The following is a 25,008-nucleotide window of genomic DNA, read 5'->3' on the forward strand; positions in this document are numbered from 1 at the left end:
AACGAATCTAGTATACCCTTTTACTCTACGAGTAACGTGTTTAACTACGTGTTGTGACCTTCTAACATGGACAAAATGGGTGTTGGTTGCAGTGATCCCTCTGTAATCCTTGCACTTCAGATTCTACTTTTTTGTTTTGTTGGAGTCCAGCCCCATTGATACTGCTGCCGCCTATCATCTGAATCATCGAGTACAGAATATCCTTAAAGTCTATCTATTGGCAATAGAATTAAGATTTTGGACAATATAACATCCTTTTTTATGGGTATTGAACTGAAGGCTGAAGGTGGATGAAGTCAAATAAGTCAGTAAGTAATAATAATAATAATAAGCTTATCGATTTCCAAAGCTTTGTATGTGTCACATTTGTTTAAAAGTTTGAAACAGCTAAAAATAAGTCTGTCCGTCCGTATCTCGGGATCTGAGGCACTCTACAGGCTAGAAAGCTATAAGATAAGGTTGCCACACCCCGATCCGAATAGCTCCCGAATAAGGAAAACAGCATATGCTTTGCTTATAATTTCATGGTTTTATTACCATTTTTTGGAAGCGCTTATGTCATGCTGGCGATGCAGGTATTGATGTTGGGCACGAAGGCGTTGCAGCCGTCGACTACTTTCTTGGTAGCATTGACGTAGCAGGAGGAGGTGTTGAAGGGCAGGGCGGCGCCCTGCTTGATCATCGTGTTCATGCGGCGGACAAGAGACATGGTGGCGCAGAAGGCCTTCAGGGTGCAACGCATGACGCTCTTGGTGGAGGAGACGACGCCCCTGGAGGTGGAGCCGCACAGCTCGGACTTCATGTTGATGATCTTGTTGCTGGTGACGATCATTTGCTTGGCATTGTTCAGCATGGCCTGGACATCCTTTGGAATATTGCCGGTGCAGGTGGTCAAGTCGTCCACGTAGTTGGTACAGGTGAGCAGCACATTGGCCACTTCCTCGACGATGCACTTGGTGCCGTTGATGCCCTTGTATCCGGCCAACAGAATCTTGCGGCACGATCCAATGAAGCCGAACTGCTCGACGCCCATGAACTCATCCTCCATTGCCATCAACTCGGCGGCGTAGAGATCCTCAAGCTCGGCATCGGTGTAGGCCTCGAAGTCCTCGAAGGCACCTACGGCATTGGCCTAAAACAAGTTGGCAATAAGATTAGACTTAGGAATAGTAGTTCTTCATGATGTTGTCTGACTTACGTTGGCTGTGGCCAGGAGGAAGCTGGCGGAGGCCACGACCAGGAGGCAGACGTTGAGTACTTTCATGTTACTGGTGGATGGTTTCACTGGCGATTGTTTGCTGACCGATCCGTGGGTCTTGTTTATATAGACGATCGACCGGGGCCATATCAGTTAAGTGGCGATCCGGAGGTTCGATTCGCACATACACTTTGGTAAACCAATGTGCCGGCGATATGTATGCTTTAATTAAGCCACCACACAAAGTCCGAAACTAATTTGGCATTATCTATGCATGGACACACAAAGAAGATAGCCAGATAGTCATATAGCCAGATTGTCCAGATTGGACAGGGCTTCCTTAGGTGGATCCGACACCACCCACCGCAAGCACTGGAAGATCATCTAGATAGGCGTTCCCATATATTGACGCTGCACCTGCATAATCGCAGGTGGACTGTTGCTCCCAGCAAACAATGGGTATTTTATTTTAATAACAAAACAAAACCCTTGGAAAAATCGCCTATCTACGTTGTCAACGTCCGAGTGACAGTTTTTTAAGTGGCTTAAATCTAAATTAGAAATAAGCACGATTATTATAGTAGAAAAAGTATCAAGTATATTATAAAACTAATTATACTAAAAATGATAACCTTTTATCTTCAAACCTGTCTCATGGCCCTAGGTTAAGGTGATCATATCTGTTGAGAAATGTTGTTTTTGTCACACTTTCATTTTTATCAATTTTCAATAGTGCTAGAAAGTACACTCGTACTGGTTTTCGTTTTTCGGCACAGACTTTTGGTTAACGGTAACTAAACAATTAACTAACTATTCTGTTTACTATAAAATATACATTTATATTACAATTGAATTACATTTGATTTACTCTGATCTGAAAATTGTATAAATTGTACAAATCAATATATTTATGTTATAGAGCAACTTGTTATATTCCACTTAATAGAGTGGTCAGATATTTCATATAAAATTATAAAAGACAAAAGTTAATGTTATAGTCGAGTTCCCCGACTATCCGATGCCCGTTATTCAGCTAGTGTAAACGCAAACGCGAAATTTAATCATTTTTTGCGATATCGATAGATATTGGGGAATAAAATGAGAAAACAAAATTTAAAAATGTTTAAAAGTCTGGACGTTTTGGTCGTTTTAAAAGTAAAAGGATGGGCGTGGCCATAGCGTTTTTGGTATAGAGGTAAAAATTGGCAGGAGAAACAATATAACAAAGAAAAATCGAAACATTTTTCAAAAGGCCTGGCAGTTTTGGGCGGCTTTAGGGTGTTAGAGTGGGCGTGGCAACATGGGTCAACACATTTGCGCTGCGTATATGTCTCTAAAAGCTGTATGCTGAATATCAACCTTCTAGCTCTCATTGTACCTGAGATCTCAACGTTCATACGGACAGACAAACATGGCCAGATCGACTTGTTCAGTGATCCTGATCAAGAATATATGTATATACTTTATAAAGTCGGAAACGCTTCTTTTTACTTTACAAGTAACGGGTATAAAAATATAGTTATGTATAGTATTAAGAAAGTAAGTATTTCCTCTAAGAAAATTAAAAAACTACCAAAAACTGTGATAACACGGTTTTTTATTGCATGCTCGAATCGATTGCGGCACTAGGCCCCTAAGAAGTCAGCTTGGAGCAGCTGATGATGTTCTGGGGAAAGGCGGTGTAGTAGGTGGTCAGGGTGGTGACGGCATCGGAGACACAGGCGACGGCATTAGGACCAGTTTGCGGGATCTTCTTGGCCAGCTTGATGGCATCGTTCACTTGCTTCTTAAGGGACCACACCTTGCGCAGGGTCTTAACAAAGCAGCTGCCGGAGACCTTCGTCTCCTCGTCGTCCGTTTGGGGGCAAGTGTTGGACCTCAGATTGATGAGGTCGTTGCAAGTGCTGAGGATCTTCTTGTTGGCGTTGATCAGTTTGGTCACATCCTTGCTGGCGGTGACGCCGCACACAACCACGTCCGTGTTAAATTGGGTCGCACTGTCCTTGATACCCGCCACCCACTTGAGGATGCAATTGAGTCCCTTAATGCTACGCAGGGCGATCTTCAGGGACTTGTAGGTCGTACTCAGCACGCTTAAGTCCTCCACCTCCAAGCTGCCATCGGTCAGATCGTCCAGTTCTGGCGAGGAGTCCAGGGCGCTGGGAACAGGAGCCACCAATGCATTTACCTGGAATTTAAAAGTGTACTACCAATGCACAAGTAATTTATATTTTCCATTGCAAAACTTACGCAGAACAGGCCCAAAGCCAAAATAAGAATGGTATACTTCATGTTGTCGTTGTTTATAGGCAACTATGAAAAACCGTTTCCGATTGGGCCCTTTTATATCGCTTGGATTTTTAACCCTCTACTTGTCACGTAGGACTTGTAGATACAGAAATTCTAGTTACCTTACCAACATATAGGTTCATAACTCTATTATTATAACTAAATGTTAGCATTGCACGGATATTATATTATATTTATAGTATACGTACTGATGATGTACATATATCCAAGTTTTTTGCATAAATTTGTTCTGTTAAGAAAAGCGGTTAAGACTATATTGAACGTGAGCCAGTCACATTGCGGCTCTGATAACGCATTAAGCCAATTGATCAATTGGACGCCGAATTTATCTATAAAATACAAAAAACCCAATTGATAACGGCTAGGCTCGAAAGACTTAAAACAACTAATTGGATTTCAGTTCGATTTTAAGTCATACTCTTGGGCTGCATACACACAGCATTAGTTTCACATATTAAACTGTATTTGCCTACTTTTGGGCTTAAGTTTATTACTTATGAAAATGATGGAAAACATAAAACAATTGAAAATATTTAAATTTAAATCCGTTTTAACACATCTCCTAACTAAAGCCAAATTGTTAATACTTTTCTGCCTTAGGGCGATTTGCAGATTAAAGGCCACCGTGCAGTCACACGATTTTCACAAGTTTCAATTGCAATCGCCGGCCATTCGATTCGGATTTTACATACGGATTCCCATGAATGACACGGCAGTGAAGCAGCAAGTCTTACGTCGTCATCATCGCTGGACAAAAGTCAGTTGACTTGAAGTGCCCTCCGATTTGCTTTGCTAGCCACGTGAGAAGCGCCATATCTAATAAGCTGGCCGATTAGATGGCAGGTTCGAAATACGAAAATCGTCTCATAGAGGGGACCGTATCGATAAGGATTTATACACGCTTAGCCAGCAACTTATTCGCCTTTCATATATGCCTTTGATTGCTTCCAGGAAACGATAATTTCATTGGCAAACATAAGAGGTGCAGGGTAAGGCATTAGTCATAAATGTTCTCATATTACAAAAAAAAAAAAAAAAAAACAAAGTTGATACAACCGGTGACCTGTCAACGTTTCCGTAAAAGTTTATGACACAAAGAGTATGAATTGACAGAACAATAACTATTAATGTGCTGGGCCATGGAAATAACTCCCAAGACTTAATGTTAATAACTTCACAGAATTATGACTTATTAAGTGAAACGTCTTTTATATTGGTATTTTCATTTTCTTTATTGTTTTACTTTTATTCTGCATATAATATTACTTCATCTTCTTCTTAATTCGTTTTTTTCTCTTGGATTTGTATGTCGCCTCATTGCACTAAAAATGTTTGTTGCCCTCTCTTTCTACGCCGTGTTGGCGATACCTATTGCCACCTCGCTCTAACGCACTTAAACGCAAAATTATACAAATATGTAAAAAGAAATTGAACAAACACGCATGTTGGAAAAACACATAAACAAAGGCAGCTTACGATTACTTGCAAAAAAATGTATAGTAAATATAAAATTAGTTACTCTGTTTTCCTCGACTTCTTTTGTTTCTGAATATTCCCCATTCCTGATCTTCGTTCGTTATCTTTCTTTAGGCAACGCGTTTATGGAAAAATATATCGATTTATGTAAATTTATATGTTATGTATATAGACGCATATCGTAATCGTATATAAATATATATGTATATATATTACAGAGTTAATTGTTTTCGTCGCAATGTTAATATTATAATTCTTTCTTAATCCTGCACAAGTCGCTTTTTTTCTTTCTCTTGTTTCACCATTCTTCTCTTTTAAGGATTTTAAGCGGAAAAAGCTAAACCTCTATTTATAAAATAAGGTTACAGTTGTATAATTAAACAATTGTTAAACAAAACTAATAAAGAAAAACCTCGCCGGGCTCGAAAACAGATGTGCGACACTCTAAAATCTGTTTGCTTAATTACAATAGGGGGAAACTCATACTCAATTATATAATATATAAATATATAATAAAAAAATTACAAAAAGTAATTGAAATAAAAAAAAAAACACAAAAATGTATTGGTAGCGCAGGAAGGAACGCAATCGAATAGAGTTATTAGTAATTAGCGAATACGACAAATTTACGTAGTTCCCACTCTGTTTTTCCCTTTCAAAATCCCATCCTTTTGTTTATGTATAAATGAGTTGTGGCTATAGCGCCTAATTGCTGTTGCTGGCGGAGCTGTTGTGGTTGTTCTGGTCCACACTGTCCATGTTGGGCACATAGTCGAGGGCCATCATGCAGGCGAAAACGGTCATCACCATCTTCGGCTTCACCTCGGTGATGTCCTCGGGCAGGGCGTAGACACGGGCGCCAATCTTGCGAGCCATGGAGATGGCATACTTGGCATTGGCCAGGTTATCCTGCGGAATCAATAAGCGTTAGTTTAGCCTGCCACATTTCATGACATAGTCAGGACTCACCTCCTGTGTTCCGCTAGTGCGCACCAACTCGTAGTTAATGCTGCCCTCCTTGATGGCATCGATCAGATCGATCACTATCTTGCCATCGGCGATGGCCGGGTCGTTGAAGTTACGCAGCTGCGACTGTTTGCCAGCCTCCGACAGTCGGTTGTTCACCCACTGGACGATCTCCTTCTCGATGATGGGGTTGCCAGTGTTGGCCAAGCGGGACAGAATGGACAGGGTGTAGGCGCGCATAAGCTGCCAGATGAGAGCTGTAACAATGAGGTAGTTCAGAATTAGTAACATCCAAAAATACAATTAGAATAGCAATGCTTACCCAACGTCAGCGTTGCATTGCCATCGTTTAGATCCTGGCCTGCGATTCCGACCAGCGAGAATTTTAGCTGCTTGCCCAGATCCACCGCGTAGTTGCAGTTCTCCAGCTTCTCCATGAACTTGCGCAGCGGGCTGAAACGCTTGTGCACACGGCTCCAGTTGACAATACCCGGCTTGATGACGTCGAACAGCTGGAATATGACCAGACCATCGGCCAAATCGGAGTAAAGCCAGTTCACGTGCGGTGCCACGCCCATCGAGTTCATCCAGTTGCGGTAGGCTAGAAAAAATAGAAATGATTGGTGTAAGTTAAATATATTCAGAATATGTATATCACACCTAAGTATTCTAAGTAATCGTATTCTCATAAGTTAACATATTATATTCTTATATATATTCTTGTGATAAATGGTCTTAAGAGTTAAAAATTCTCTGTTTTTATGGCGTGCACTTCCTGTGCAAAGCTGATTGATAAGCATATATATTTATAATTGCTTTAATTATGCTATAAATGGCAGTCAACTTTGATTTCTTGTGTTTCATTTTCAATTAAATAAAATCCTTTCAGCGGTATTTTGTAATGATCTTAGGTATGGCTAAATATTAAGTACTTACTCTTCTCTTCGCGCGTCTCCTCAATGGACTCGAGTCCCTCGATCTGCTCGGGCTTGTCCAATCCCGGATGGTTGTTGAACAGATTAGCCACGAAGGCCAGATTGAGTTTGTAAACGCCGTTGACGACATCCTGTGGCGTGAGGAAGCTGCGGCAGTTGAGCTTGGCGGCCTGCTGCAACATGATCTCTGCGCGCGACTGCAGATCGGATTCCCGCAGGGCATCCAGATTGACATCCGCATCATTGCCGGCAATTTGCTTCAGCAAGTGAGAATAGATCTCGGAATCGACGATGTCCGACTGGAAGTTGGTGCACCGCCTCGAGATGCCGGCGCGCTCCAAATGATGGTTGACCCAGCGCAGGAGGATGGCCTCTGGCGACATCTTCATCAGATCCTCGAGACGTTCGTTGTCAAAGAGTAGGCCAGCCAATCCCGGACAGCTGTCCAGGGTGATGTGGCTGAACAGGCCGATGCGGATGATCTGCCAGAGAAGACCCAGCACCAGATGTGGCTTGCCCTTGGCCAGATCGTGGGCATCGATGTTTACGATGTTGCATCCAATCGCCTGGGAGGAAACCAAGGCCAGGGTCAAGTTCTCAAACTCCCGGTAGACGGTGAGGTTCTTCTTGTTGATCGCACGCTCATCGATTGTGTCCGGGCAGGAGTGGTTGATGATTTTGCACAGCAGAATACCATCCTTGATGCTCAGATACAAGCGTTTGCCCTCGCTATCGATGGGCAGCAGATGCTGCAGATCCTTGTCGTGGCCCAGATTCGAGTTGATCCAGTCGGAGAAGGCCAGCTGCTCCTCGAGGCGCACCGAATGGGTGGTGCCCTCCGACGAAATGCTCGACATGCCGCCCAGGGTCTCCAAGTTCTCCTTCTTGGAGACGACCGTCTTGAATGTGCTGGCCACATCCTTGCTCTTCAGGTCCAGGCACAGTGCCTCGAACTCCTCCAGATTCAATTTGCCCTGGAAGGCAGTCAGCTGTTTGCCCTTGTACTCGTCGATCATTTCGCGCACCTGGTAGCCGGCCAGCTTGAAGCCCACCTGGTTGAGGGCATCCTTTAGCTCGTGCAGATCGATGAAGCCATCCTTGTTGGCATCCAACTGCAAAAAGGAGAGGGATTTTACTTACTATTGGTTCAAAACAATTGTGCAAAAACTATTAGATCTAGACAGTTTTCATTAACATTGGCATAAACATTATTGACCTTTCTCAGGCATAAACCCAATTTCTGGCCTTCTCGGAACTCAAAATGAATAAGGGGCACACCAATACAAATTGAGTAGAGGAAATATCCATGAGTAATCCCCGGTCATGAGTAAGTTGTCCGCCGCCTATTGCCACGATCGATCTGTGAGTCATCAATCAAATCCGAAAGCCAAACACACAGCCGCATTCCAGTGCCTCCACCTGTTTTATCTGCGGAATTCGGTATGCAAAATGCTATATTCCATCTCCAGCAACCTTATCGCTATATTGTCTGTGTGCCAGCCTTATCGAATTTAATTTCCATTTTTCAGTTTCCAGTTCGAGGGGTCCTATCTTCCACCTGACTGACATATTCGCTGATTATCGAAAAATTGTTCGCTTCAATTTATGCAGTTCAAAAGCGTGAGTGGGCGCCACAGAAAATAAGAGAAAATATACAACAAAAAAAAAACTAAAGAAGTGAAAACCTGAAAAAATGAATCAGTATGTAAACACTTGAGATTCGGACACTACTTGATTATTTCTTGCAAAATTCAATGACTAAGAGGTGGCCACAATAAATACTGATTTTAATTCAGCTGGGATTCCTTTAACAGATTTACATATAAGAGCTATATAATTAAACAGACCAGTCAATTCGATATATCATTATATGGGTTTCACAACTTGACTTAAATTTATTAGTCATATTTAATGGTTAAACGCGATTTTTGGTCAATATGCTTGAAATATTTTAGATTAGATAAGCTTTTATTGTTGGCATCGAAGGCAAATATTTATGTTTATGGTTTAAGTTGTTACAAAATGAAAAATTAACCAATTGCGAACCCGTTTGTTTAAAACTATTATAGCATTGAAAAACGTTGGCTGATCTATGTTGCAGTGTATAATATCTTTTTAAACCTACTGACAAACTAACCTAACTCAATACTATTAATGTTAAATTGTTTGGAAACATAACACTTTAATCTGTAATAATGTCGTATAAGTACTTTTTTTGAATAAAATATAATACTTTTGGAATTTGTTTTGAAAATATTCCCAGTTTATATGTTTGATCTTTCACATAAAATCATATTGTAGCCTAGTCCTCAACTAAGCCAGTTTAATATGCTCAAAGTTAGTTTTGCTCCAAATTGTTGCGATTTCCTAATATCGAAATTGGTGAAAACCCAAGTATTCAGCCGGACGGTATAATAAAAGGTTCGACATTTTCGCCATATTCGGTGTGCGAAATAGGACAAATCCAAGGGGAAGAGGGCCAGTTGGATCGGCTGATATACTGGACTGTGGAATTTATGGCTCACTGGTTGGTAACTCGGTTTAGTAGTGGTGCGTTGATTGCTCCGCTTTTGCTGTTTGTCGATAAGATAAATTTCTGTGCGCCAAAAAGCGAACATAAAAAATCGAAAGCAGCACACGATTACGTGTATGGTAATGATATGATAGGTGGTTCGCGGGTTTTCTAGGGGGGAAAGCCGTTAAGCCAACGAGGGTGTTGTCCTTGGCCAAAAGAGAGACTATCAAGCGGACTGATAGCTGGGATATTCTTTTGGCCAACATTTGACTGACATCGAACGGAAGTGATTCTGATTTTCGCCATATTTTCGGGGGGTGTTCTGCAGTGGGTCAGTTGGGAGCGCGTGCTCTTTATCGGAGGTGTTCACTGTAAAGGCCCCTCTTATGGGCATTGGGCATTGGTATGCGTGTCACCTGTCGGTGTTATCGATTAAAAAGCCATAAAGTGCTCCGAGAAAAATTGATAGGGAAGAAAATTAAAGAGGGCGAAAAAAAAAAAACACAGACACACCAAAATCGAGACGGAGTGATTACGTGAATTGTGGCTAATAAAAAATTCAAATTTGATGTTTTAAAGGCTGTTCAACTCAAGATTCTCAATTAATAAACGATGTTTTAAATTGTGAGCAGTTTGATAATTAACATCCATATTAAATTTTTCAAAGATGCTTTAATGCGGTATCTTCCTATTATGCGTTCCTAATTGCTTATTCTTGTATGGTATAGTTGTTTGCTTTAGCGGTTATCCACTGTAGTCGACATCGTGGCGCCACCTACGTTGGGAATGAGCTCCTCGAGATTCTGCTTGAACTCCTGAACCGTTTGGTGCTGCTCCACGTTGAGAATATCGGCCATTATTCCAATGTATATTTGCACGCGGAATTAATTTTATTATTTACGATATTCCTTCTGGTTTTCGTTGCGAAAACAAACAAACAACAAAAAATTAATTGATTTGCACACAGTAAGTACACAACACACGCACAAACGCGGCAGAAAGAGCGCACCACCGAGCGGAAGAGATCTCCAATTGATCGAGAGAGAGCGAAAGAAAGTCGGCGCGAGAGAGCGGAAGAGAGAGCCAAGGATGCGAGCTTTAATTAAATAATTCTTGTAACTACTCCTGCTTTCTTTCTCGTTCTTCGTTCTTCTTTCTTTTTTGGCTGATTCGCTTTCCACGAGCTATTGTTGAGTACTAATTGAGTGGTTCAGTGGAACGGACTATTTATGCTTTTTCTTTTATCAGAAAAAAAAAAAAAAAAACAGAGGCAAAAAACAGCACTCCAATCGAACGAACCCTTATCAGTAAATGAGAGAGTAAAAGAGGGGAGAAGCCGTGAAAAGAGAGGCAGAATAACACCTTTAGAAAACGCGTCATCCTATATCGCTAAAAAAAGCTACGATAAAAAGTTACTTAGTTTCAAAAACTGCAAAGTAAAAGGTTCAGTAAATGTGCAGAAATCATCTATAAAGAAACGTTGTTAGGTACATAATTTAATTTTCTCCTGGAATGGATAAGATCCAGTCTCCTCCTTACTTTATTTCTTTTATTGATACTATCCACTCTCTTTCGCTCTTTCTCAGGTTCAACAATACAGCAGGGTTGCCAAATCGCCTTAGAATGCAGGGTGATTAAAACATACCATTGTTTATTGCAGCATAATTTAAAATACTTTTCCTAATCTCTTATTTGTTTATAATTTTTTACATTTGAATATATCATTAAACCGTACACCATGAATGTACAAACGTGACGTAGAACAAGTGATTCAGCTTGTAAGGAATTGGGCAAGCTGTATGAATCCTCGGCTGGTATAAATGAATGTAAACACTACTTATAGTTTAAATTTCCATTGATTCACTTGTCAATTTCCGGTCTCTGCCGTGACGTGGCAACCCTATTCGCAACAGTCTCAAAAGTCCGAAATCGCTTTCAACAAATTGCTTACGCATCGAAAAGTTTTCGATTAAATGCAATACCACTTGGCGGGTGAACTTGTAGAGAGATAATGGGAAAAATGAGAGTAAAAAGTACCTGAGAGAGGAACACGGTATTTAAACGTAATTGGTTTTTTAATAGCCATTGTATCAGCGAGGGAATTATGTGGCAATTGTCATTTCGGTTAGGTTATAACTTGTACAACATAAATCTAATTCCAGCCAAGATAATAAAAGTTCGAAGCGCGATAAGACAAGGAAATGCGACAATAAACGTTTAGGACTTCCTTTGAACATAAAAAACAAGGGGGTTAACGTAAAACTTTTAAGGATCTTGTGTACAGATGACTTCTTTTCGCTACGTGGTTGTCAATAGTGTAAAAAGTCGTCAAAGACTGCCAAAATATCTTTAAAGAATACGCTTTGCTGATAATAAAAATCGAATAGTCTAAGAGCACATTTTTCTCCAGTGTAGTTATGCACAGTGGCCAGTAGTATTATCGATCAGTTACTCGCGATGACTAATCGCTGGACATACAAAGGCTTTTTTTGTTAGCTTGTAAGTGTCGCCACTCCTCGATCGACCGATATATCGGATCAAAGAGAATAAACGCAGCTGAGCAAACGCATCTTTTATTATAAAACAGTTTTTGTTACATAATACAATCCACAACTTTGAGCAAGAGCAGCTCGGCTTAGTCATATAGTTAATGCTATCAGATTGGTTGAAATGCATTCTTCGAAAATGTTGTACTAAGTACATATATATTTATAATAACTCTATTTGATATATGTATGTAAATCTATCGGTCGTTAACCTTTTTAAATAGTTTAGTGTTTTCCCTCGATAATTACTCCAAATTGACTGCAATAACTTAACAAATATTTACCTCATAAGATGAGTTTTTTGTACTTCAATTCAAAAATATATTGCACTTAATTAGCACCTGTGGTACGCCCTCCATTTCATTGAATTGAACGCGTTCATTTACATATTTGAATTTGTTAAAAGCCACTTTGAAGTATCTTCTTTAGTGGCAGTAAGAAATCAAACACCAGAACCGCACACGCCTGACCCCAAGCAACTTTCTACGGGTTCACTTTTGGTGTCACCGATGTTTGCCAACCCTTCACCTATGTATGTACACTCGAAGAAAAGGCCATTAAACAGCAAGTTGTTTATATTTCATATACTTATATGTAGTTTTCCCAAAAAGATTATGTTATTATAGATATGCTTGAGATCCTGAAAAAAAGTCATATATTAAAAACGTTTTTATCTAATAGCTAGTTTTATTTGTCCAAGTGTAAGATTTCTTTTTTTTTTTAACCCAGAAGAGAACCTAGGCGGCAATCATAATTATGACAAACAACGCGCGAAATTTTTGTTAATGAACGTTTTTCCTTGTATATTTTTGTTTATTTTTTCAGTTTGTTGTTTTTATTTTTTTTCGAGCGTTAATGTTTGCGCCGCTATTCGGAGCTTAGTCACTGTCATTTAAAGGCAATTTACAGCAAATGAAGTTCATTAGCAGCGGCAAAAAATTCGAGAAAGAAGCAATAACAATATGCTATGCGGTCTTTATAGTTTTTAAAGTTTTGTTTGCCGCGGCTTTTAGGGGGAAATTGTTTGAGTGACGTAATTGTAGATGTCACCTGGCCGAGAAAACGGAAAACATCAAGTATTTGTGCCAGTTGTTTCGCTTTCGTTGAACCGGTTTTCGAGTCCAAAAACTGTCATTTCGTATGCCCGGCACGACAAGTGGAATTAGCCTAGCTTTTGCATATCAAGTAATGCCGTGCGATAGTGCAACTACGGTTTTTTAATCCCCCCCATCCAACCCATTCCACCCACTTTTTCAGTGTGTCGCGACCTCGACAACAAAGGCAGCATTACATCAACATCAGCAGCAACAATAAAAAGCATACACACAAATAAACAGCAACAATACAACGCGCGCTGATTAAACGTGAGTCAACGTTCAGCATTCGAAACATGTTAATCAGCATTGTTTGATAGATACTCATACCGCTTTATGCATAAGACCCCCAAAAGTATCCACAAAGTACCCAAGTGCCCCCTCCTTTGACCCCGCTGCTGCCATGGAGGTCGAAGTGGGCTATAAGAAGTGGCTGTTCGAATCGAATCGAATACACAGGCAAGGGAAATCAATTGAACAAAAATTAATAATGCGCCCATGCCTATGCCGATGTTGGCGATAATAATGATGATATGCTAGATAGTTGTTTACCGTTGCACGGCCGTAAAAAAGACCACCAATAGATACTTTACGAGCGCACACCCCACAAAAGTGGAAACATATTCTATATTATATTCATTTCAGCACAAAAACATACGTGTTTATCCAGTGCATTTTTGAGATACAATTAAAGCAATAACGACTTTAACAAAGCAAAATACCACTGATCTACTAAATAATGTTGAACTCTGTGATGATGCTATAATATAAATATTTACCCAAATATTATCATTTTGCATTTCTTTCATGAATTAGGTTCAAATTGTCTTATTTTATATAACTTGTTTGGTTTAAATCTTTTGATTATACTAGATAATCGATCTTATGTAGTTATCCTTGTATTGAAAGAATACTAAACAACTTTTCAGCCTTCTGAAATCTTTAAAATCATACCATATCCCATTTTTACGATCACTACCGATTTCTGAAGATTGAAAATCATATCGTACCCATTACTGAAGGTTGCAAATCATACAAAACGCATGCTCAAGCTTGAAAAAACATACCCATTGTAATGACTCATTGCACCACGCTGCATCAAAGTTCGAATATACTTCGAATAAGAATAACCCCAAGAAAGAAACACTGTTCAAAACTTTTGTCGCCTGGCGTGTCAATCGGTGTCAGTGCGTTACTTTTCGTTTCTCTTGGCGTTGTTGTGGTTTTTTTTTTCGTATCTGTTGCTGTTTTTCTGGTTGTTTGCCGGTCGTTGTTCGCATTCAACTTGGGCTTCGTTGTCGTTTTTAATACTTTTTTTTCGACGTTGTCGCAGTCAATTGAAATTTGTAACACGTAGAGTAATCTTTGAGTCTTCGCTTGTCTGCGATTACTCGCAACTTTGAGTGTAGTAAATATTTATGTAGAAATTGCAGTGTGTCCAGCCAACGCACGCACAAAAAAAAAAGCTGTTAAGTAATTTGTATAATCAGCAGTGACACATATCCGCCAACTAGACGGAGAGTCCCTCGCCAAGTTGTGGGCGTGGACCGGAGAAGACAGTAAAATAATAGTAATGCTGGTTGAGGTCGAGGGCTTTATTAGATGGTCGCATGTAAAGCGTCATCAAATAAAATTGAAGTCTTCTAAGTCATCACAAATAATTTAAATATTAGCTAATAAAACAAATACGAAAACTTAGAAATATATCTTTGAGAAATCATAATGCATGATATGAGTTTCTTACCAAACAATACATTTTATCCGATATACAGCTTATTTACTATATCTAAATATACTTTGAATTTCCCAAAAATGAAGAACAGATTACGTTTTTATAAAAGTTTTTAGATTAACTTTATTATCTGACCTGAGAGTAATTTTTTTATTTTTTGTTACTATTTTCTTATCCTCCACTATATGTACGTAAAAATGTCAGATCCGCTTCCTTTTGCCACAGAGACCCGCCCTGCCGACTGATTACACTTTCGCGAGTGATATATAATATGGGTATTAGTCAGGGGCGAGGATAAATTACCAGGGCTGAGTCATAAAAGCCACTCGCCAATTAGGCGAGCGAACACCCTCAATGGATTGAAACAGACGCCACAGCATATCGTATGAAACAGTCATTGATAAATTAAGTGGGCTTGAATTTAAGTTTCGCTTTCTTTTAAAGGACCTATTTATATGTCACTCAAAAACTGGAATAAAACACTACAGAGCATTAAAGAGATTCTTGCAAATATAATATTTTAACTATTCTATGTTCCTTCCCAAATTGATCTTCCTTGAATTAATGTTCTTTTCTGAATTTTTCCAACATAAGAGTTAATTTTTTTCAGTGCCCTGCTTATTGAAGTGCATCGCATTGTGGCCACTCAATTGTGCCGCTAAAGAAGCGTTTAGTTCGGCTAATGAACTAGTTCCCCGCGCTCCGTTGTGGGTGTTAATTGTATTGGCCGCGCCCCAATGATTTCCCACAGCAAACAAAACAGTGTTTCGTCAAGTGTATAGAGCACGCGACTACCACTACGAGCGATCTGTGAAAGTCAACGCTGCACTTCATTATGACAAATTTACAGTTAATCAGCGACACAAAAAGCACTGTGGAAAATGGGCAGTGGGAATATGTGGAAAAAGGGGGAAAGGCAAGTAGTAACACTCCGGTAAATATTGGAAATGAGCCACTAAATCATCCGTGTCTCTATTTACAATACCCGTATCCATATCCATATCTCCCGTTTTTCCCTCTCCCTCTTCCTGCCTCTTTCTTTCTGACAAGTGCCAAGTGAAAACCGAAAATGGCAAAAACTGATAAAAAGAAATGACAAACAATCCGACGCTGCCCCCAAAAGGTAACCGGCCAGAGTTCAACAAACCCGGCACGCAAAAAAACAATTCGAAAACAACGAGGGAAGGCGCCCAAAAATGGTATCCGGGATTTGAATACCCTTAAGGAGAGAATTCCATTAGAATTGGTCATCTATTCGAAGTACATCATATCTCTGCATCGATTGACAAATTGTACCTTGTGGATTAAGAGTTATTTTATGTTAGTTATTACACATAGCAAACAAGTTGTATAAATAAAATTACTCCAAGCAAGGGTATTAAAACGAAAGGAAATGCAGTGCGTCAACTGGAGAAAAAGGACAACCAAATAAGCTAGAGAAAAAGTTGTAAAGTGAGGGAGAGGTTGTCTTGATGCAGCTGCAACTTATCGCACATAAAATGCAATCAACGCATTACGAACACTTTCACTCTTGATAGCCATGCACAGTGTAACTATGCGGATTTCCAAAATGATATAATACTGTCATTTTACACAAGTGTCTTTTCACAGTTTGGTGAGCAATTTGTGTTGATTTAATACGCAAATTCTGAAAACGACATTTTAAATGGCTCTCAAATAATTCCCAACATTCGATTTGTTTGCTTCCCAATCACGTAACACTTACGTGTTCCATGGACTTTATAAGCACACAATCTTCGTATCGAATGATATCATCGCTGTTTGATCACGACCCACTGTGCGGCACGACTTTTGATGGACACTGTGTGCCGGTTGTATGTTCGGGTATTCAAAACTCTTTGGCATGTGCATTAAAATGACAAAGAAATTAAAAAAGAAATAAATAAAGAAAGCGTTTTTAGCGCTAAGTGCCCGGAGTAGCCTGCACTCAAAATGCACTTGAGGGCCCCAAACAATGTTGATAAAAGCCAAGCTGCAGCAACATCCCCAAGAATAATATATTCGGAAAAGACAATAATAAGTGTTGTTTTTTGTGTGAATGGGAGCACACCAGTAAAAGCAGGAAAAAAAATGCCGGGAGAGAAAAAACAGCAGCAGCCGAAAGACCTAATAAACGCAGCCAAATGAATTATGTGCCTGCCCATCAACTTTTGAAAACAGCAACATGCAATGCAACAAAGGCGGCACACACTTGCGCCCAAGATAATAGCATCCATAGAGCCATAAATCGTGGAATAGGAAAGGTGTAAAATCGAGCATAACTGCAGTTTAATGCCTTTCCTATTCCACGATTTATGGCTCTATGGATGCTATTATCTTGGGCGCAAGTGTGTGCCGCCTTTGTTGCATTGCATGTTGCTGTTTTCAAAAGTTGATGGGCAGGCACATAATTCATTTGGCTGCGTTTATTAGGTCTTTCGGCTGCTGCTGTTTTTTCTCTCCCGGCATTTTTTTTCCTGCTTTTACTGGTGTGCTCCCATTCACACAAAAAACAACACTTATTATTGTCTTTTCCGAATATATTATTCTTGGGGATGTTGCTGCAGCTTGGCTTTTATCAACATTGTTTGGGGCCCTCAAGTGCATTTTGAGTGCAGGCTACTCCGGGCACTTAGCGCTAAAAACGCTTTCTTTATTTATTTCTTTTTTAATTTCTTTGTCATTTTAATGCACATGCCAAAGAGTTTTGAATACCCGAACATACAACCGGCACACAGTGTCCATCAAAAGTCGTGCCGCACAGTGGGTCGTGATCAAACAGCGATGATATCATTCGATACGAAGATTGTGTGCTTATAAAGTCCATGGAACACGTAAGTGTTACGTGATTGGGAAGCAAACAAATCGAATGTTGGGAATTATTTGAGAGCCATTTAAAATGTCGTTTTCAGAATTTGCGTATTAAATCAACACAAATTGCTCACCAAACTGTGAAAAGACACTTGTGTAAAATGACAGTATTATATCATTTTGGAAATCCGCATAGTTACACTGTGCATGGCTATCAAGAGTGAAAGTGTTCGTAATGCGTTGATTGCATTTTATGTGCGATAAGTTGCAGCTGCATCAAGACAACCTCTCCCTCACTTTACAACTTTTTCTCTAGCTTATTTGGTTGTCCTTTTTCTCCAGTTGACGCACTGCATTTCCTTTCGTTTTAATACCCTTGCTTGGAGTAATTTTATTTATACAACTTGTTTGCTATGTGTAATAACTAACATAAAATAACTCTTAATCCACAAGGTACAATTTGTCAATCGATGCAGAGATATGATGTACTTCGAATAGATGACCAATTCTAATGGAATTCTCTCCTTAAGGGTATTCAAATCCCGGATACCATTTTTGGGCGCCTTCCCTCGTTGTTTTCGAATTGTTTTTTTGCGTGCCGGGTTTGTTGAACTCTGGCCGGTTACCTTTTGGGGGCAGCGTCGGATTGTTTGTCATTTCTTTTTATCAGTTTTTGCCATTTTCGGTTTTCACTTGGCACTTGTCAGAAAGAAAGAGGCAGGAAGAGGGAGAGGGAAAAACGGGAGATATGGATATGGATACGGGTATTGTAAATAGAGACACGGATGATTTAGTGGCTCATTTCCAATATTTACCGGAGTGTTACTACTTGCCTTTCCCCCTTTTTCCACATATTCCCACTGCCCATTTTCCACAGTGCTTTTTGTGTCGCTGATTAACTGTAAATTTGTCATAATGAAGTGCAGCGTTGACTTTCACAGATCGCTCGTAGTGGTAGTCGCGTGCTCTATACACTTGACGAAACACTGTTTTGTTTGCTGTGGGAAATCATTGGGGCGCGGCCAATACAATTAACACCCACAACGGAGCGCGGGGAACTAGTTCATTAGCCGAACTAAACGCTTCTTTAGCGGCACAATTGAGTGGCCACAATGCGATGCACTTCAATAAGCAGGGCACTGAAAAAAATTAACTCTTATGTTGGAAAAATTCAGAAAAGAACATTAATTCAAGGAAGATCAATTTGGGAAGGAACATAGAATAGTTAAAATATTATATTTGCAAGAATCTCTTTAATGCTCTGTAGTGTTTTATTCCAGTTTTTGAGTGACATATAAATAGGTCCTTTAAAAGAAAGCGAAACTTAAATTCAAGCCCACTTAATTTATCAATGACTGTTTCATACGATATGCTGTGGCGTCTGTTTCAATCCATTGAGGGTGTTCGCTCGCCTAATTGGCGAGTGGCTTTTATGACTCAGCCCTGGTAATTTATCCTCGCCCCTGACTAATACCCATATTATATATCACTCGCGAAAGTGTAATCAGTCGGCAGGGCGGGTCTCTGTGGCAAAAGGAAGCGGATCTGACATTTTTACGTACATATAGTGGAGGATAAGAAAATAGTAACAAAAAATAAAAAAATTACTCTCAGGTCAGATAATAAAGTTAATCTAAAAACTTTTATAAAAACGTAATCTGTTCTTCATTTTTGGGAAATTCAAAGTATATTTAGATATAGTAAATAAGCTGTATATCGGATAAAATGTATTGTTTGGTAAGAAACTCATATCATGCATTATGATTTCTCAAAGATATATTTCTAAGTTTTCGTATTTGTTTTATTAGCTAATATTTAAATTATTTGTGATGACTTAGAAGACTTCAATTTTATTTGATGACGCTTTACATGCGACCATCTAATAAAGCCCTCGACCTCAACCAGCATTACTATTATTTTACTGTCTTCTCCGGTCCACGCCCACAACTTGGCGAGGGACTCTCCGTCTAGTTGGCGGATATGTGTCACTGCTGATTATACAAATTACTTAACAGCTTTTTTTTTTGTGCGTGCGTTGGCTGGACACACTGCAATTTCTACATAAATATTTACTACACTCAAAGTTGCGAGTAATCGCAGACAAGCGAAGACTCAAAGATTACTCTACGTGTTACAAATTTCAATTGACTGCGACAACGTCGAAAAAAAAGTATTAAAAACGACAACGAAGCCCAAGTTGAATGCGAACAACGACCGGCAAACAACCAGAAAAACAGCAACAGATACGAAAAAAAAAACCACAACAACGCCAAGAGAAACGAAAAGTAACGCACTGACACCGATTGACACGCCAGGCGACAAAAGTTTTGAACAGTGTTTCTTTCTTGGGGTTATTCTTATTCGAAGTATATTCGAACTTTGATGCAGCGTGGTGCAATGAGTCATTACAATGGGTATGTTTTTTCAAGCTTGAGCATGCGTTTTGTATGATTTGCAACCTTCAGTAATGGGTACGATATGATTTTCAATCTTCAGAAATCGGTAGTGATCGTAAAAATGGGATATGGTATGATTTTAAAGATTTCAGAAGGCTGAAAAGTTGTTTAGTATTCTTTCAATACAAGGATAACTACATAAGATCGATTATCTAGTATAATCAAAAGATTTAAACCAAACAAGTTATATAAAATAAGACAATTTGAACCTAATTCATGAAAGAAATGCAAAATGATAATATTTGGGTAAATATTTATATTATAGCATCATCACAGAGTTCAACATTATTTAGTAGATCAGTGGTATTTTGCTTTGTTAAAGTCGTTATTGCTTTAATTGTATCTCAAAAATGCACTGGATAAACACGTATGTTTTTGTGCTGAAATGAATATAATATAGAATATGTTTCCACTTTTGTGGGGTGTGCGCTCGTAAAGTATCTATTGGTGGTCTTTTTTACGGCCGTGCAACGGTAAACAACTATCTAGCATATCATCATTATTATCGCCAACATCGGCATAGGCATGGGCGCATTATTAATTTTTGTTCAATTGATTTCCCTTGCCTGTGTATTCGATTCGATTCGAACAGCCACTTCTTATAGCCCACTTCGACCTCCATGGCAGCAGCGGGGTCAAAGGAGGGGGCACTTGGGTACTTTGTGGATACTTTTGGGGGTCTTATGCATAAAGCGGTATGAGTATCTATCAAACAATGCTGATTAACATGTTTCGAATGCTGAACGTTGACTCACGTTTAATCAGCGCGCGTTGTATTGTTGCTGTTTATTTGTGTGTATGCTTTTTATTGTTGCTGCTGATGTTGATGTAATGCTGCCTTTGTTGTCGAGGTCGCGACACACTGAAAAAGTGGGTGGAATGGGTTGGATGGGGGGGATTAAAAAACCGTAGTTGCACTATCGCACGGCATTACTTGATATGCAAAAGCTAGGCTAATTCCACTTGTCGTGCCGAGCATAACTGCAGTTTAATGCCAAAAGATTTGGACTCTCAATGGGGCTTACTCATAAATCTGCTAAAAATAGCGTACTAATGTATTCATCGAAATGCTTTAATTTTTACCGTCATTGTTTATCAAGTATGCAAGCTCGATAAACCATAAAAACACATTGCATATCTCCTTCACATCGGGGCACTCAAAATGCGGGGCTTTGCGGCAATTAACACTGACACTCCCACGCAGAAGCAGAAACCGAAACAGAAACAAAAACACTGGAAGAATGGGAAAGAAACACAGAAACCAGAGACGAAAACGAAAGACAAACAAAAGCAGCGCTTTGTATGTGGGTGTGGCAACACTGTCTTGCTGCTTGACAAGAGCAAATGGCAACAATGTGCCACTCAGATGCGATAGGCAATCATCCTGAATCCGGATTCTCAATACTCTGAACCATAATACTTTTACGTTTATATAATATAATATAACTTATATTTAATTCAAATTTACATCGCCATATAGCTACTGAACAATAACGATTAGTTTATCACCCTAATATGGAAGGGGAAACCGCTGTGTTGCCTAATTTGTAATTAGTCACCCGCTAGCAATTTTAACAATATTAAATAAAGTCCCCGTGGGATAAACAAGTTTGTTTACCATAGTTTTAATATCAGACTTCATTGAGTGAATAAAAAGAGCGCGGAATTGTTCATTTTGAATTGTACAATTTTTTTTTTGAGCTGAGGCATTCGGTATTAGTCATCGCAGCATCCAACAACAATAGTGGAACAACGAAAACAGATTTCAGCTTTCAAGTGTCAATCAGTGCAGCGATTGTTCCCCGCCCACACAACTCCCACCCATTGTATGTATGTGCCTGGTTCAGTAGTGTTTATCCTGATCTCGTTTGGAATCAGCTTCTTGCAAATCGTTCTGTTGGCCACGCAGATCTATTCCGAGCACAATGGACCCACATTGTTCGACCGATTAACGGCCAAAGACGCGTGCGACGGCAGTCGACTTAAATGGTACACTGAGATAAAAAGTGGTGTTCTTTAGTAATGCGAATTTTTCAATGAGATTCAATATATTTAAGGGGGATTTTTAAAACATGATTAGATATTTTTTTTGCCTGCATTCCGTTTTCGTTGGCAGTTGCAATCAAGCAAGGTTTTTTAATGCCTTCCAGCATATACGGATTTTATGGCCTGCACTCGAAGCAATTGCAGCGTGGGCGTTTATTATATTCCTTATTTTTGGTTTCGGAATTGCCGGGAATTACGAGCTCAGCGAAAAGCCAAATGCCAAATGCAGAGCGGGATTCAAACAGTCGGGCGAGCGAAAATCAGCAAGAAACAATTGTAAACTATTAAGTGTGTGCATAAAATTGAACGAAAATTGCTCGACTCCTGTTGCCCCCTGAACCAAGGTGACGAATGCACAGTGTGCCGAAAACTGCGAATTGTGGGTATAGAATGTTGCTTGTGACAGTCTATATCTATAATGAATAGCAATGCTCAAAACTATAAATGTAACAAAGTAATAATAAGACTGACCAGTGAAAGATGTTGAATAACACCAAATAAACCCGTGCTATTTGTCGAGTTTCAAAGACTGGAAGTACCGATGTAAGATTTTTGAATTCATTTCGTGGGCCAACCGCTTGCGACCCACTGTGCGACTTGTCTTGCGTTTGAGAGCAGATATCTGAATCTGAATTGAAGCTGCGACCGAGCTGAGACGTAGTTTTTCACGCTCTCCCGGTGACGGGGCTTGTATATATGTGCCCTGGCCTGTGATTTTTATATTTATTTTTAGTTTAAGCAGAAACTGGTTTTCCATGCTATTCCACCCCGCCCCCCTGCGAACCCCACCAAAAAAAGGGGTGGCAGCAGAGCGACTTTTACGTGGTGTCATGGTATGGAAATAAATGCACGTTATACGCTAAACTCTATACCGCTGGCCTTGCCCAAATATTATTCTCGCGAAATTCGCAAGAAAGATTCGTTCGTCAAGTGAAAGATGATGGTTGGTTGGTCGGTGTCAACATTGTTGTGTTATTTTTTAGATTGCTTTTAGCATTAGTCACTATGGGGGATGGGCAGCGACGCCGACTGCGGCATTGAACTTGCGTTTCTCCACGCATGCGCTGCTCTTATACTCGTAATGATTTCGTTTTGGGTTTTGCAGTTGCAGAGGGCTCCACCCAAAAACTAAGACAAAAAAGTGTTTTCTTCTGTAAACATTCAAGGGAAATTCTCGATGCACGATAAGAAATATTTGCATACTTTATCAAGGCGGTGACAAGACAAAGTAATGTGTCTACAGTGGAATTTAGTGATTGCTTGGTTTATCTTTTTTCATTTTTATGGTACATGGACAGTTTGAAAAGTGCAATATTCGTCAAAAGCTTTTGCATTCCAGTTTACACAATACACATATAGAAATCAAAAACAAAATTCTCTCTATAGTACGAATTAAAGTAAGTTGTTTTTCCTCTTGTTTCTCGTATTCTTGATAACGACTCTCCACTGTGCGAAGAGCGAGAGATAAGAGATGCGGGAAAGGGAAACTTGTTTGCTCATCTGCTGCCCCCTCCCACCCACATCCACGCACGCGCCCCTCTCCCTCGCACTGGCATATGCAGCAGCGGGCGCAGCGCATTAACCGTTAGCTAGCGATGCTTGTCTCTGCTTCTTTTCACGGTCTTTTCCAGTGGTGGATCGAGGGGGGATTTTGAAGGGTTAAAGGACTCAGTTACTTTCTTAAGTGTAATGCAAAATATGAACTCTGTTCTTTTACGATTTCCTCTTCTCTTCCACAACTTTCTTGTCAGCAGCCACATAAACACAAATTCATGAAGTCAGCTGATTATATTTAGGGCCGCTCACGCTTTTATGATCTGGCATTCGTTTTACAATTCCCAATTTAACTAAGACCCCTTCAAGGTCCGCCTCTGTTCTTCTCCTGCTCCTGCTTCCCCCGCCACTGCTTCTTCTTCGCTTAAGTCCACTTCATGGGGGGTTGCTTTGCACTGTTGAAGGCCAGCCGCGCTGCCGGCTGCTCAGTCGGCGTCGGCGTCAGCGTCGCTGCTCCCCATTGTCAACGCCGACGCCCACATGCACCGCTTAACGGTTTTCTTCCTGCGCCTCATGCGTGCGTGTGTGTGTGAGTCATTCAATTTGAATTTCAACAATTTGCCACATATTACTCTTATTGATTGAATGTTGCTGCTGCCGTTTGCTGTTGCCATTGCTAACAACCATTTCGTTTTGTTGCTTTTTTGTCATCTCACCTCTATGAATTTCTCCTTGATCTCCGCCTTTTCATCAATGGACAGCGTTTTTGTGAATTTGTTAAGTGTTGCCATTTTCGCTGCCTATGTGTGTGTGGTGTGCTGCTGCTGCTTTTCTTCTTGACTTTCTTAATTATTTATAACTGACGCCGCTGATTGGTAATTATTTTAAATAAATTTCCGTTTATAATCAATTTCACTTTGTCGCCGTTTTCGCAGTCGGCGTTTTTCTTCTTTTTGCTCCTCTTCTTTTTTGTTTTACCGCGCGCTCCTTTTCCTATACGTATCTATGTATTTGTGCGTTTCTGTGCTAATATTCTTAAACTTCTTTTACTTTTTTCTTAACTTTTCACCCACACACTTTCGTTGCTGGTTTTGTTTGTTACTGGTTTTTACCAAAAAAAAAAAGATGAATCCAGATTTAAAGCCTCCGTGTTGTTATTTACAACTTCAACCGAGCAAATTTTGTTTTCAAACGTTATTTAGCACGTCTGAATTCGGAATCGACCGGTTTGCTGTGCGTGCGAAGCGCTTTTGTTAGATGTTTAACAACAAACAGAAAACTAAATTGCAGGTTGTATTGTGAGAAATGAAAGAAGACAACGGAGCGAAAACAGTGTGCCCGTTTTTGGATTTGAAATCCTACAAATATACGGTAGTACTCACCGCGATAGTCCCAAAACACAGTATTCTATTTGAACTTAAATTTTCGC

The 25,008-nt window shown here is 39.8% G+C and overlaps 3 protein-coding genes and 1 long non-coding RNA gene across 5 annotated transcripts; 1 reads left to right on the forward strand and 3 right to left on the reverse strand.

Annotated features, from left to right (window-relative positions):
• Positions 1-509: 509 nt before the first annotated feature.
• LOC6726263 lies at positions 510-1,319 on the reverse strand. Its single transcript, XM_016172439.3, has 2 exons — positions 1,199-1,319; positions 510-1,132 (listed from the first exon to the last, which is right to left on the reverse strand). Exons 1-2 carry the CDS (start codon positions 1,262-1,264, stop codon positions 554-556), a joined length of 645 nt encoding a protein of 214 aa, XP_016039774.2. The 5' UTR covers positions 1,265-1,319; the 3' UTR covers positions 510-553.
• A 1,459-nt stretch (positions 1,320-2,778) lies between these two features.
• LOC6726264 lies at positions 2,779-3,550 on the reverse strand. The gene is made up of 2 exons (XM_002107190.4): positions 3,449-3,550; positions 2,779-3,386 (listed from the first exon to the last, which is right to left on the reverse strand). Exons 1-2 carry the CDS (start codon positions 3,488-3,490, stop codon positions 2,832-2,834), a joined length of 597 nt encoding a protein of 198 aa, XP_002107226.2. The 5' UTR covers positions 3,491-3,550; the 3' UTR covers positions 2,779-2,831.
• A 1,164-nt stretch (positions 3,551-4,714) lies between these two features.
• Positions 4,715-24,947, reverse strand: LOC6726265 (plastin-1). Of its 2 annotated transcripts, none has more exons than XM_016172438.3 (5): positions 24,296-24,947; positions 6,887-7,997; positions 6,273-6,551; positions 5,954-6,207; positions 4,715-5,893 (listed from the first exon to the last, which is right to left on the reverse strand). In XM_016172438.3, exons 1-5 carry the CDS (start codon positions 24,368-24,370, stop codon positions 5,690-5,692), a joined length of 1,923 nt encoding a protein of 640 aa, XP_016039776.1. In that variant the 5' UTR covers positions 24,371-24,947; the 3' UTR covers positions 4,715-5,689. The 2 variants fall into 2 exon arrangements, with proteins under 2 accessions (XP_016039776.1, XP_016039775.1); XM_016172437.3 differs by lacking the exon at positions 24,296-24,947 and adding an exon at positions 10,180-10,591.
• LOC123327329 lies at positions 7,993-8,543 on the forward strand. The gene is made up of 2 exons (XR_006542023.1): positions 7,993-8,325; positions 8,415-8,543. It is a non-coding gene; the product is annotated as an uncharacterized LOC123327329 (long non-coding RNA).
• Positions 24,948-25,008: the final 61 nt, after the last annotated feature.

This window comes from Drosophila simulans, chromosome X, assembly GCF_016746395.2.
Source record: "Drosophila simulans strain w501 chromosome X, Prin_Dsim_3.1, whole genome shotgun sequence".
Lineage (NCBI taxonomy): Eukaryota > Metazoa > Arthropoda > Insecta > Diptera > Drosophilidae > Drosophila > Drosophila simulans.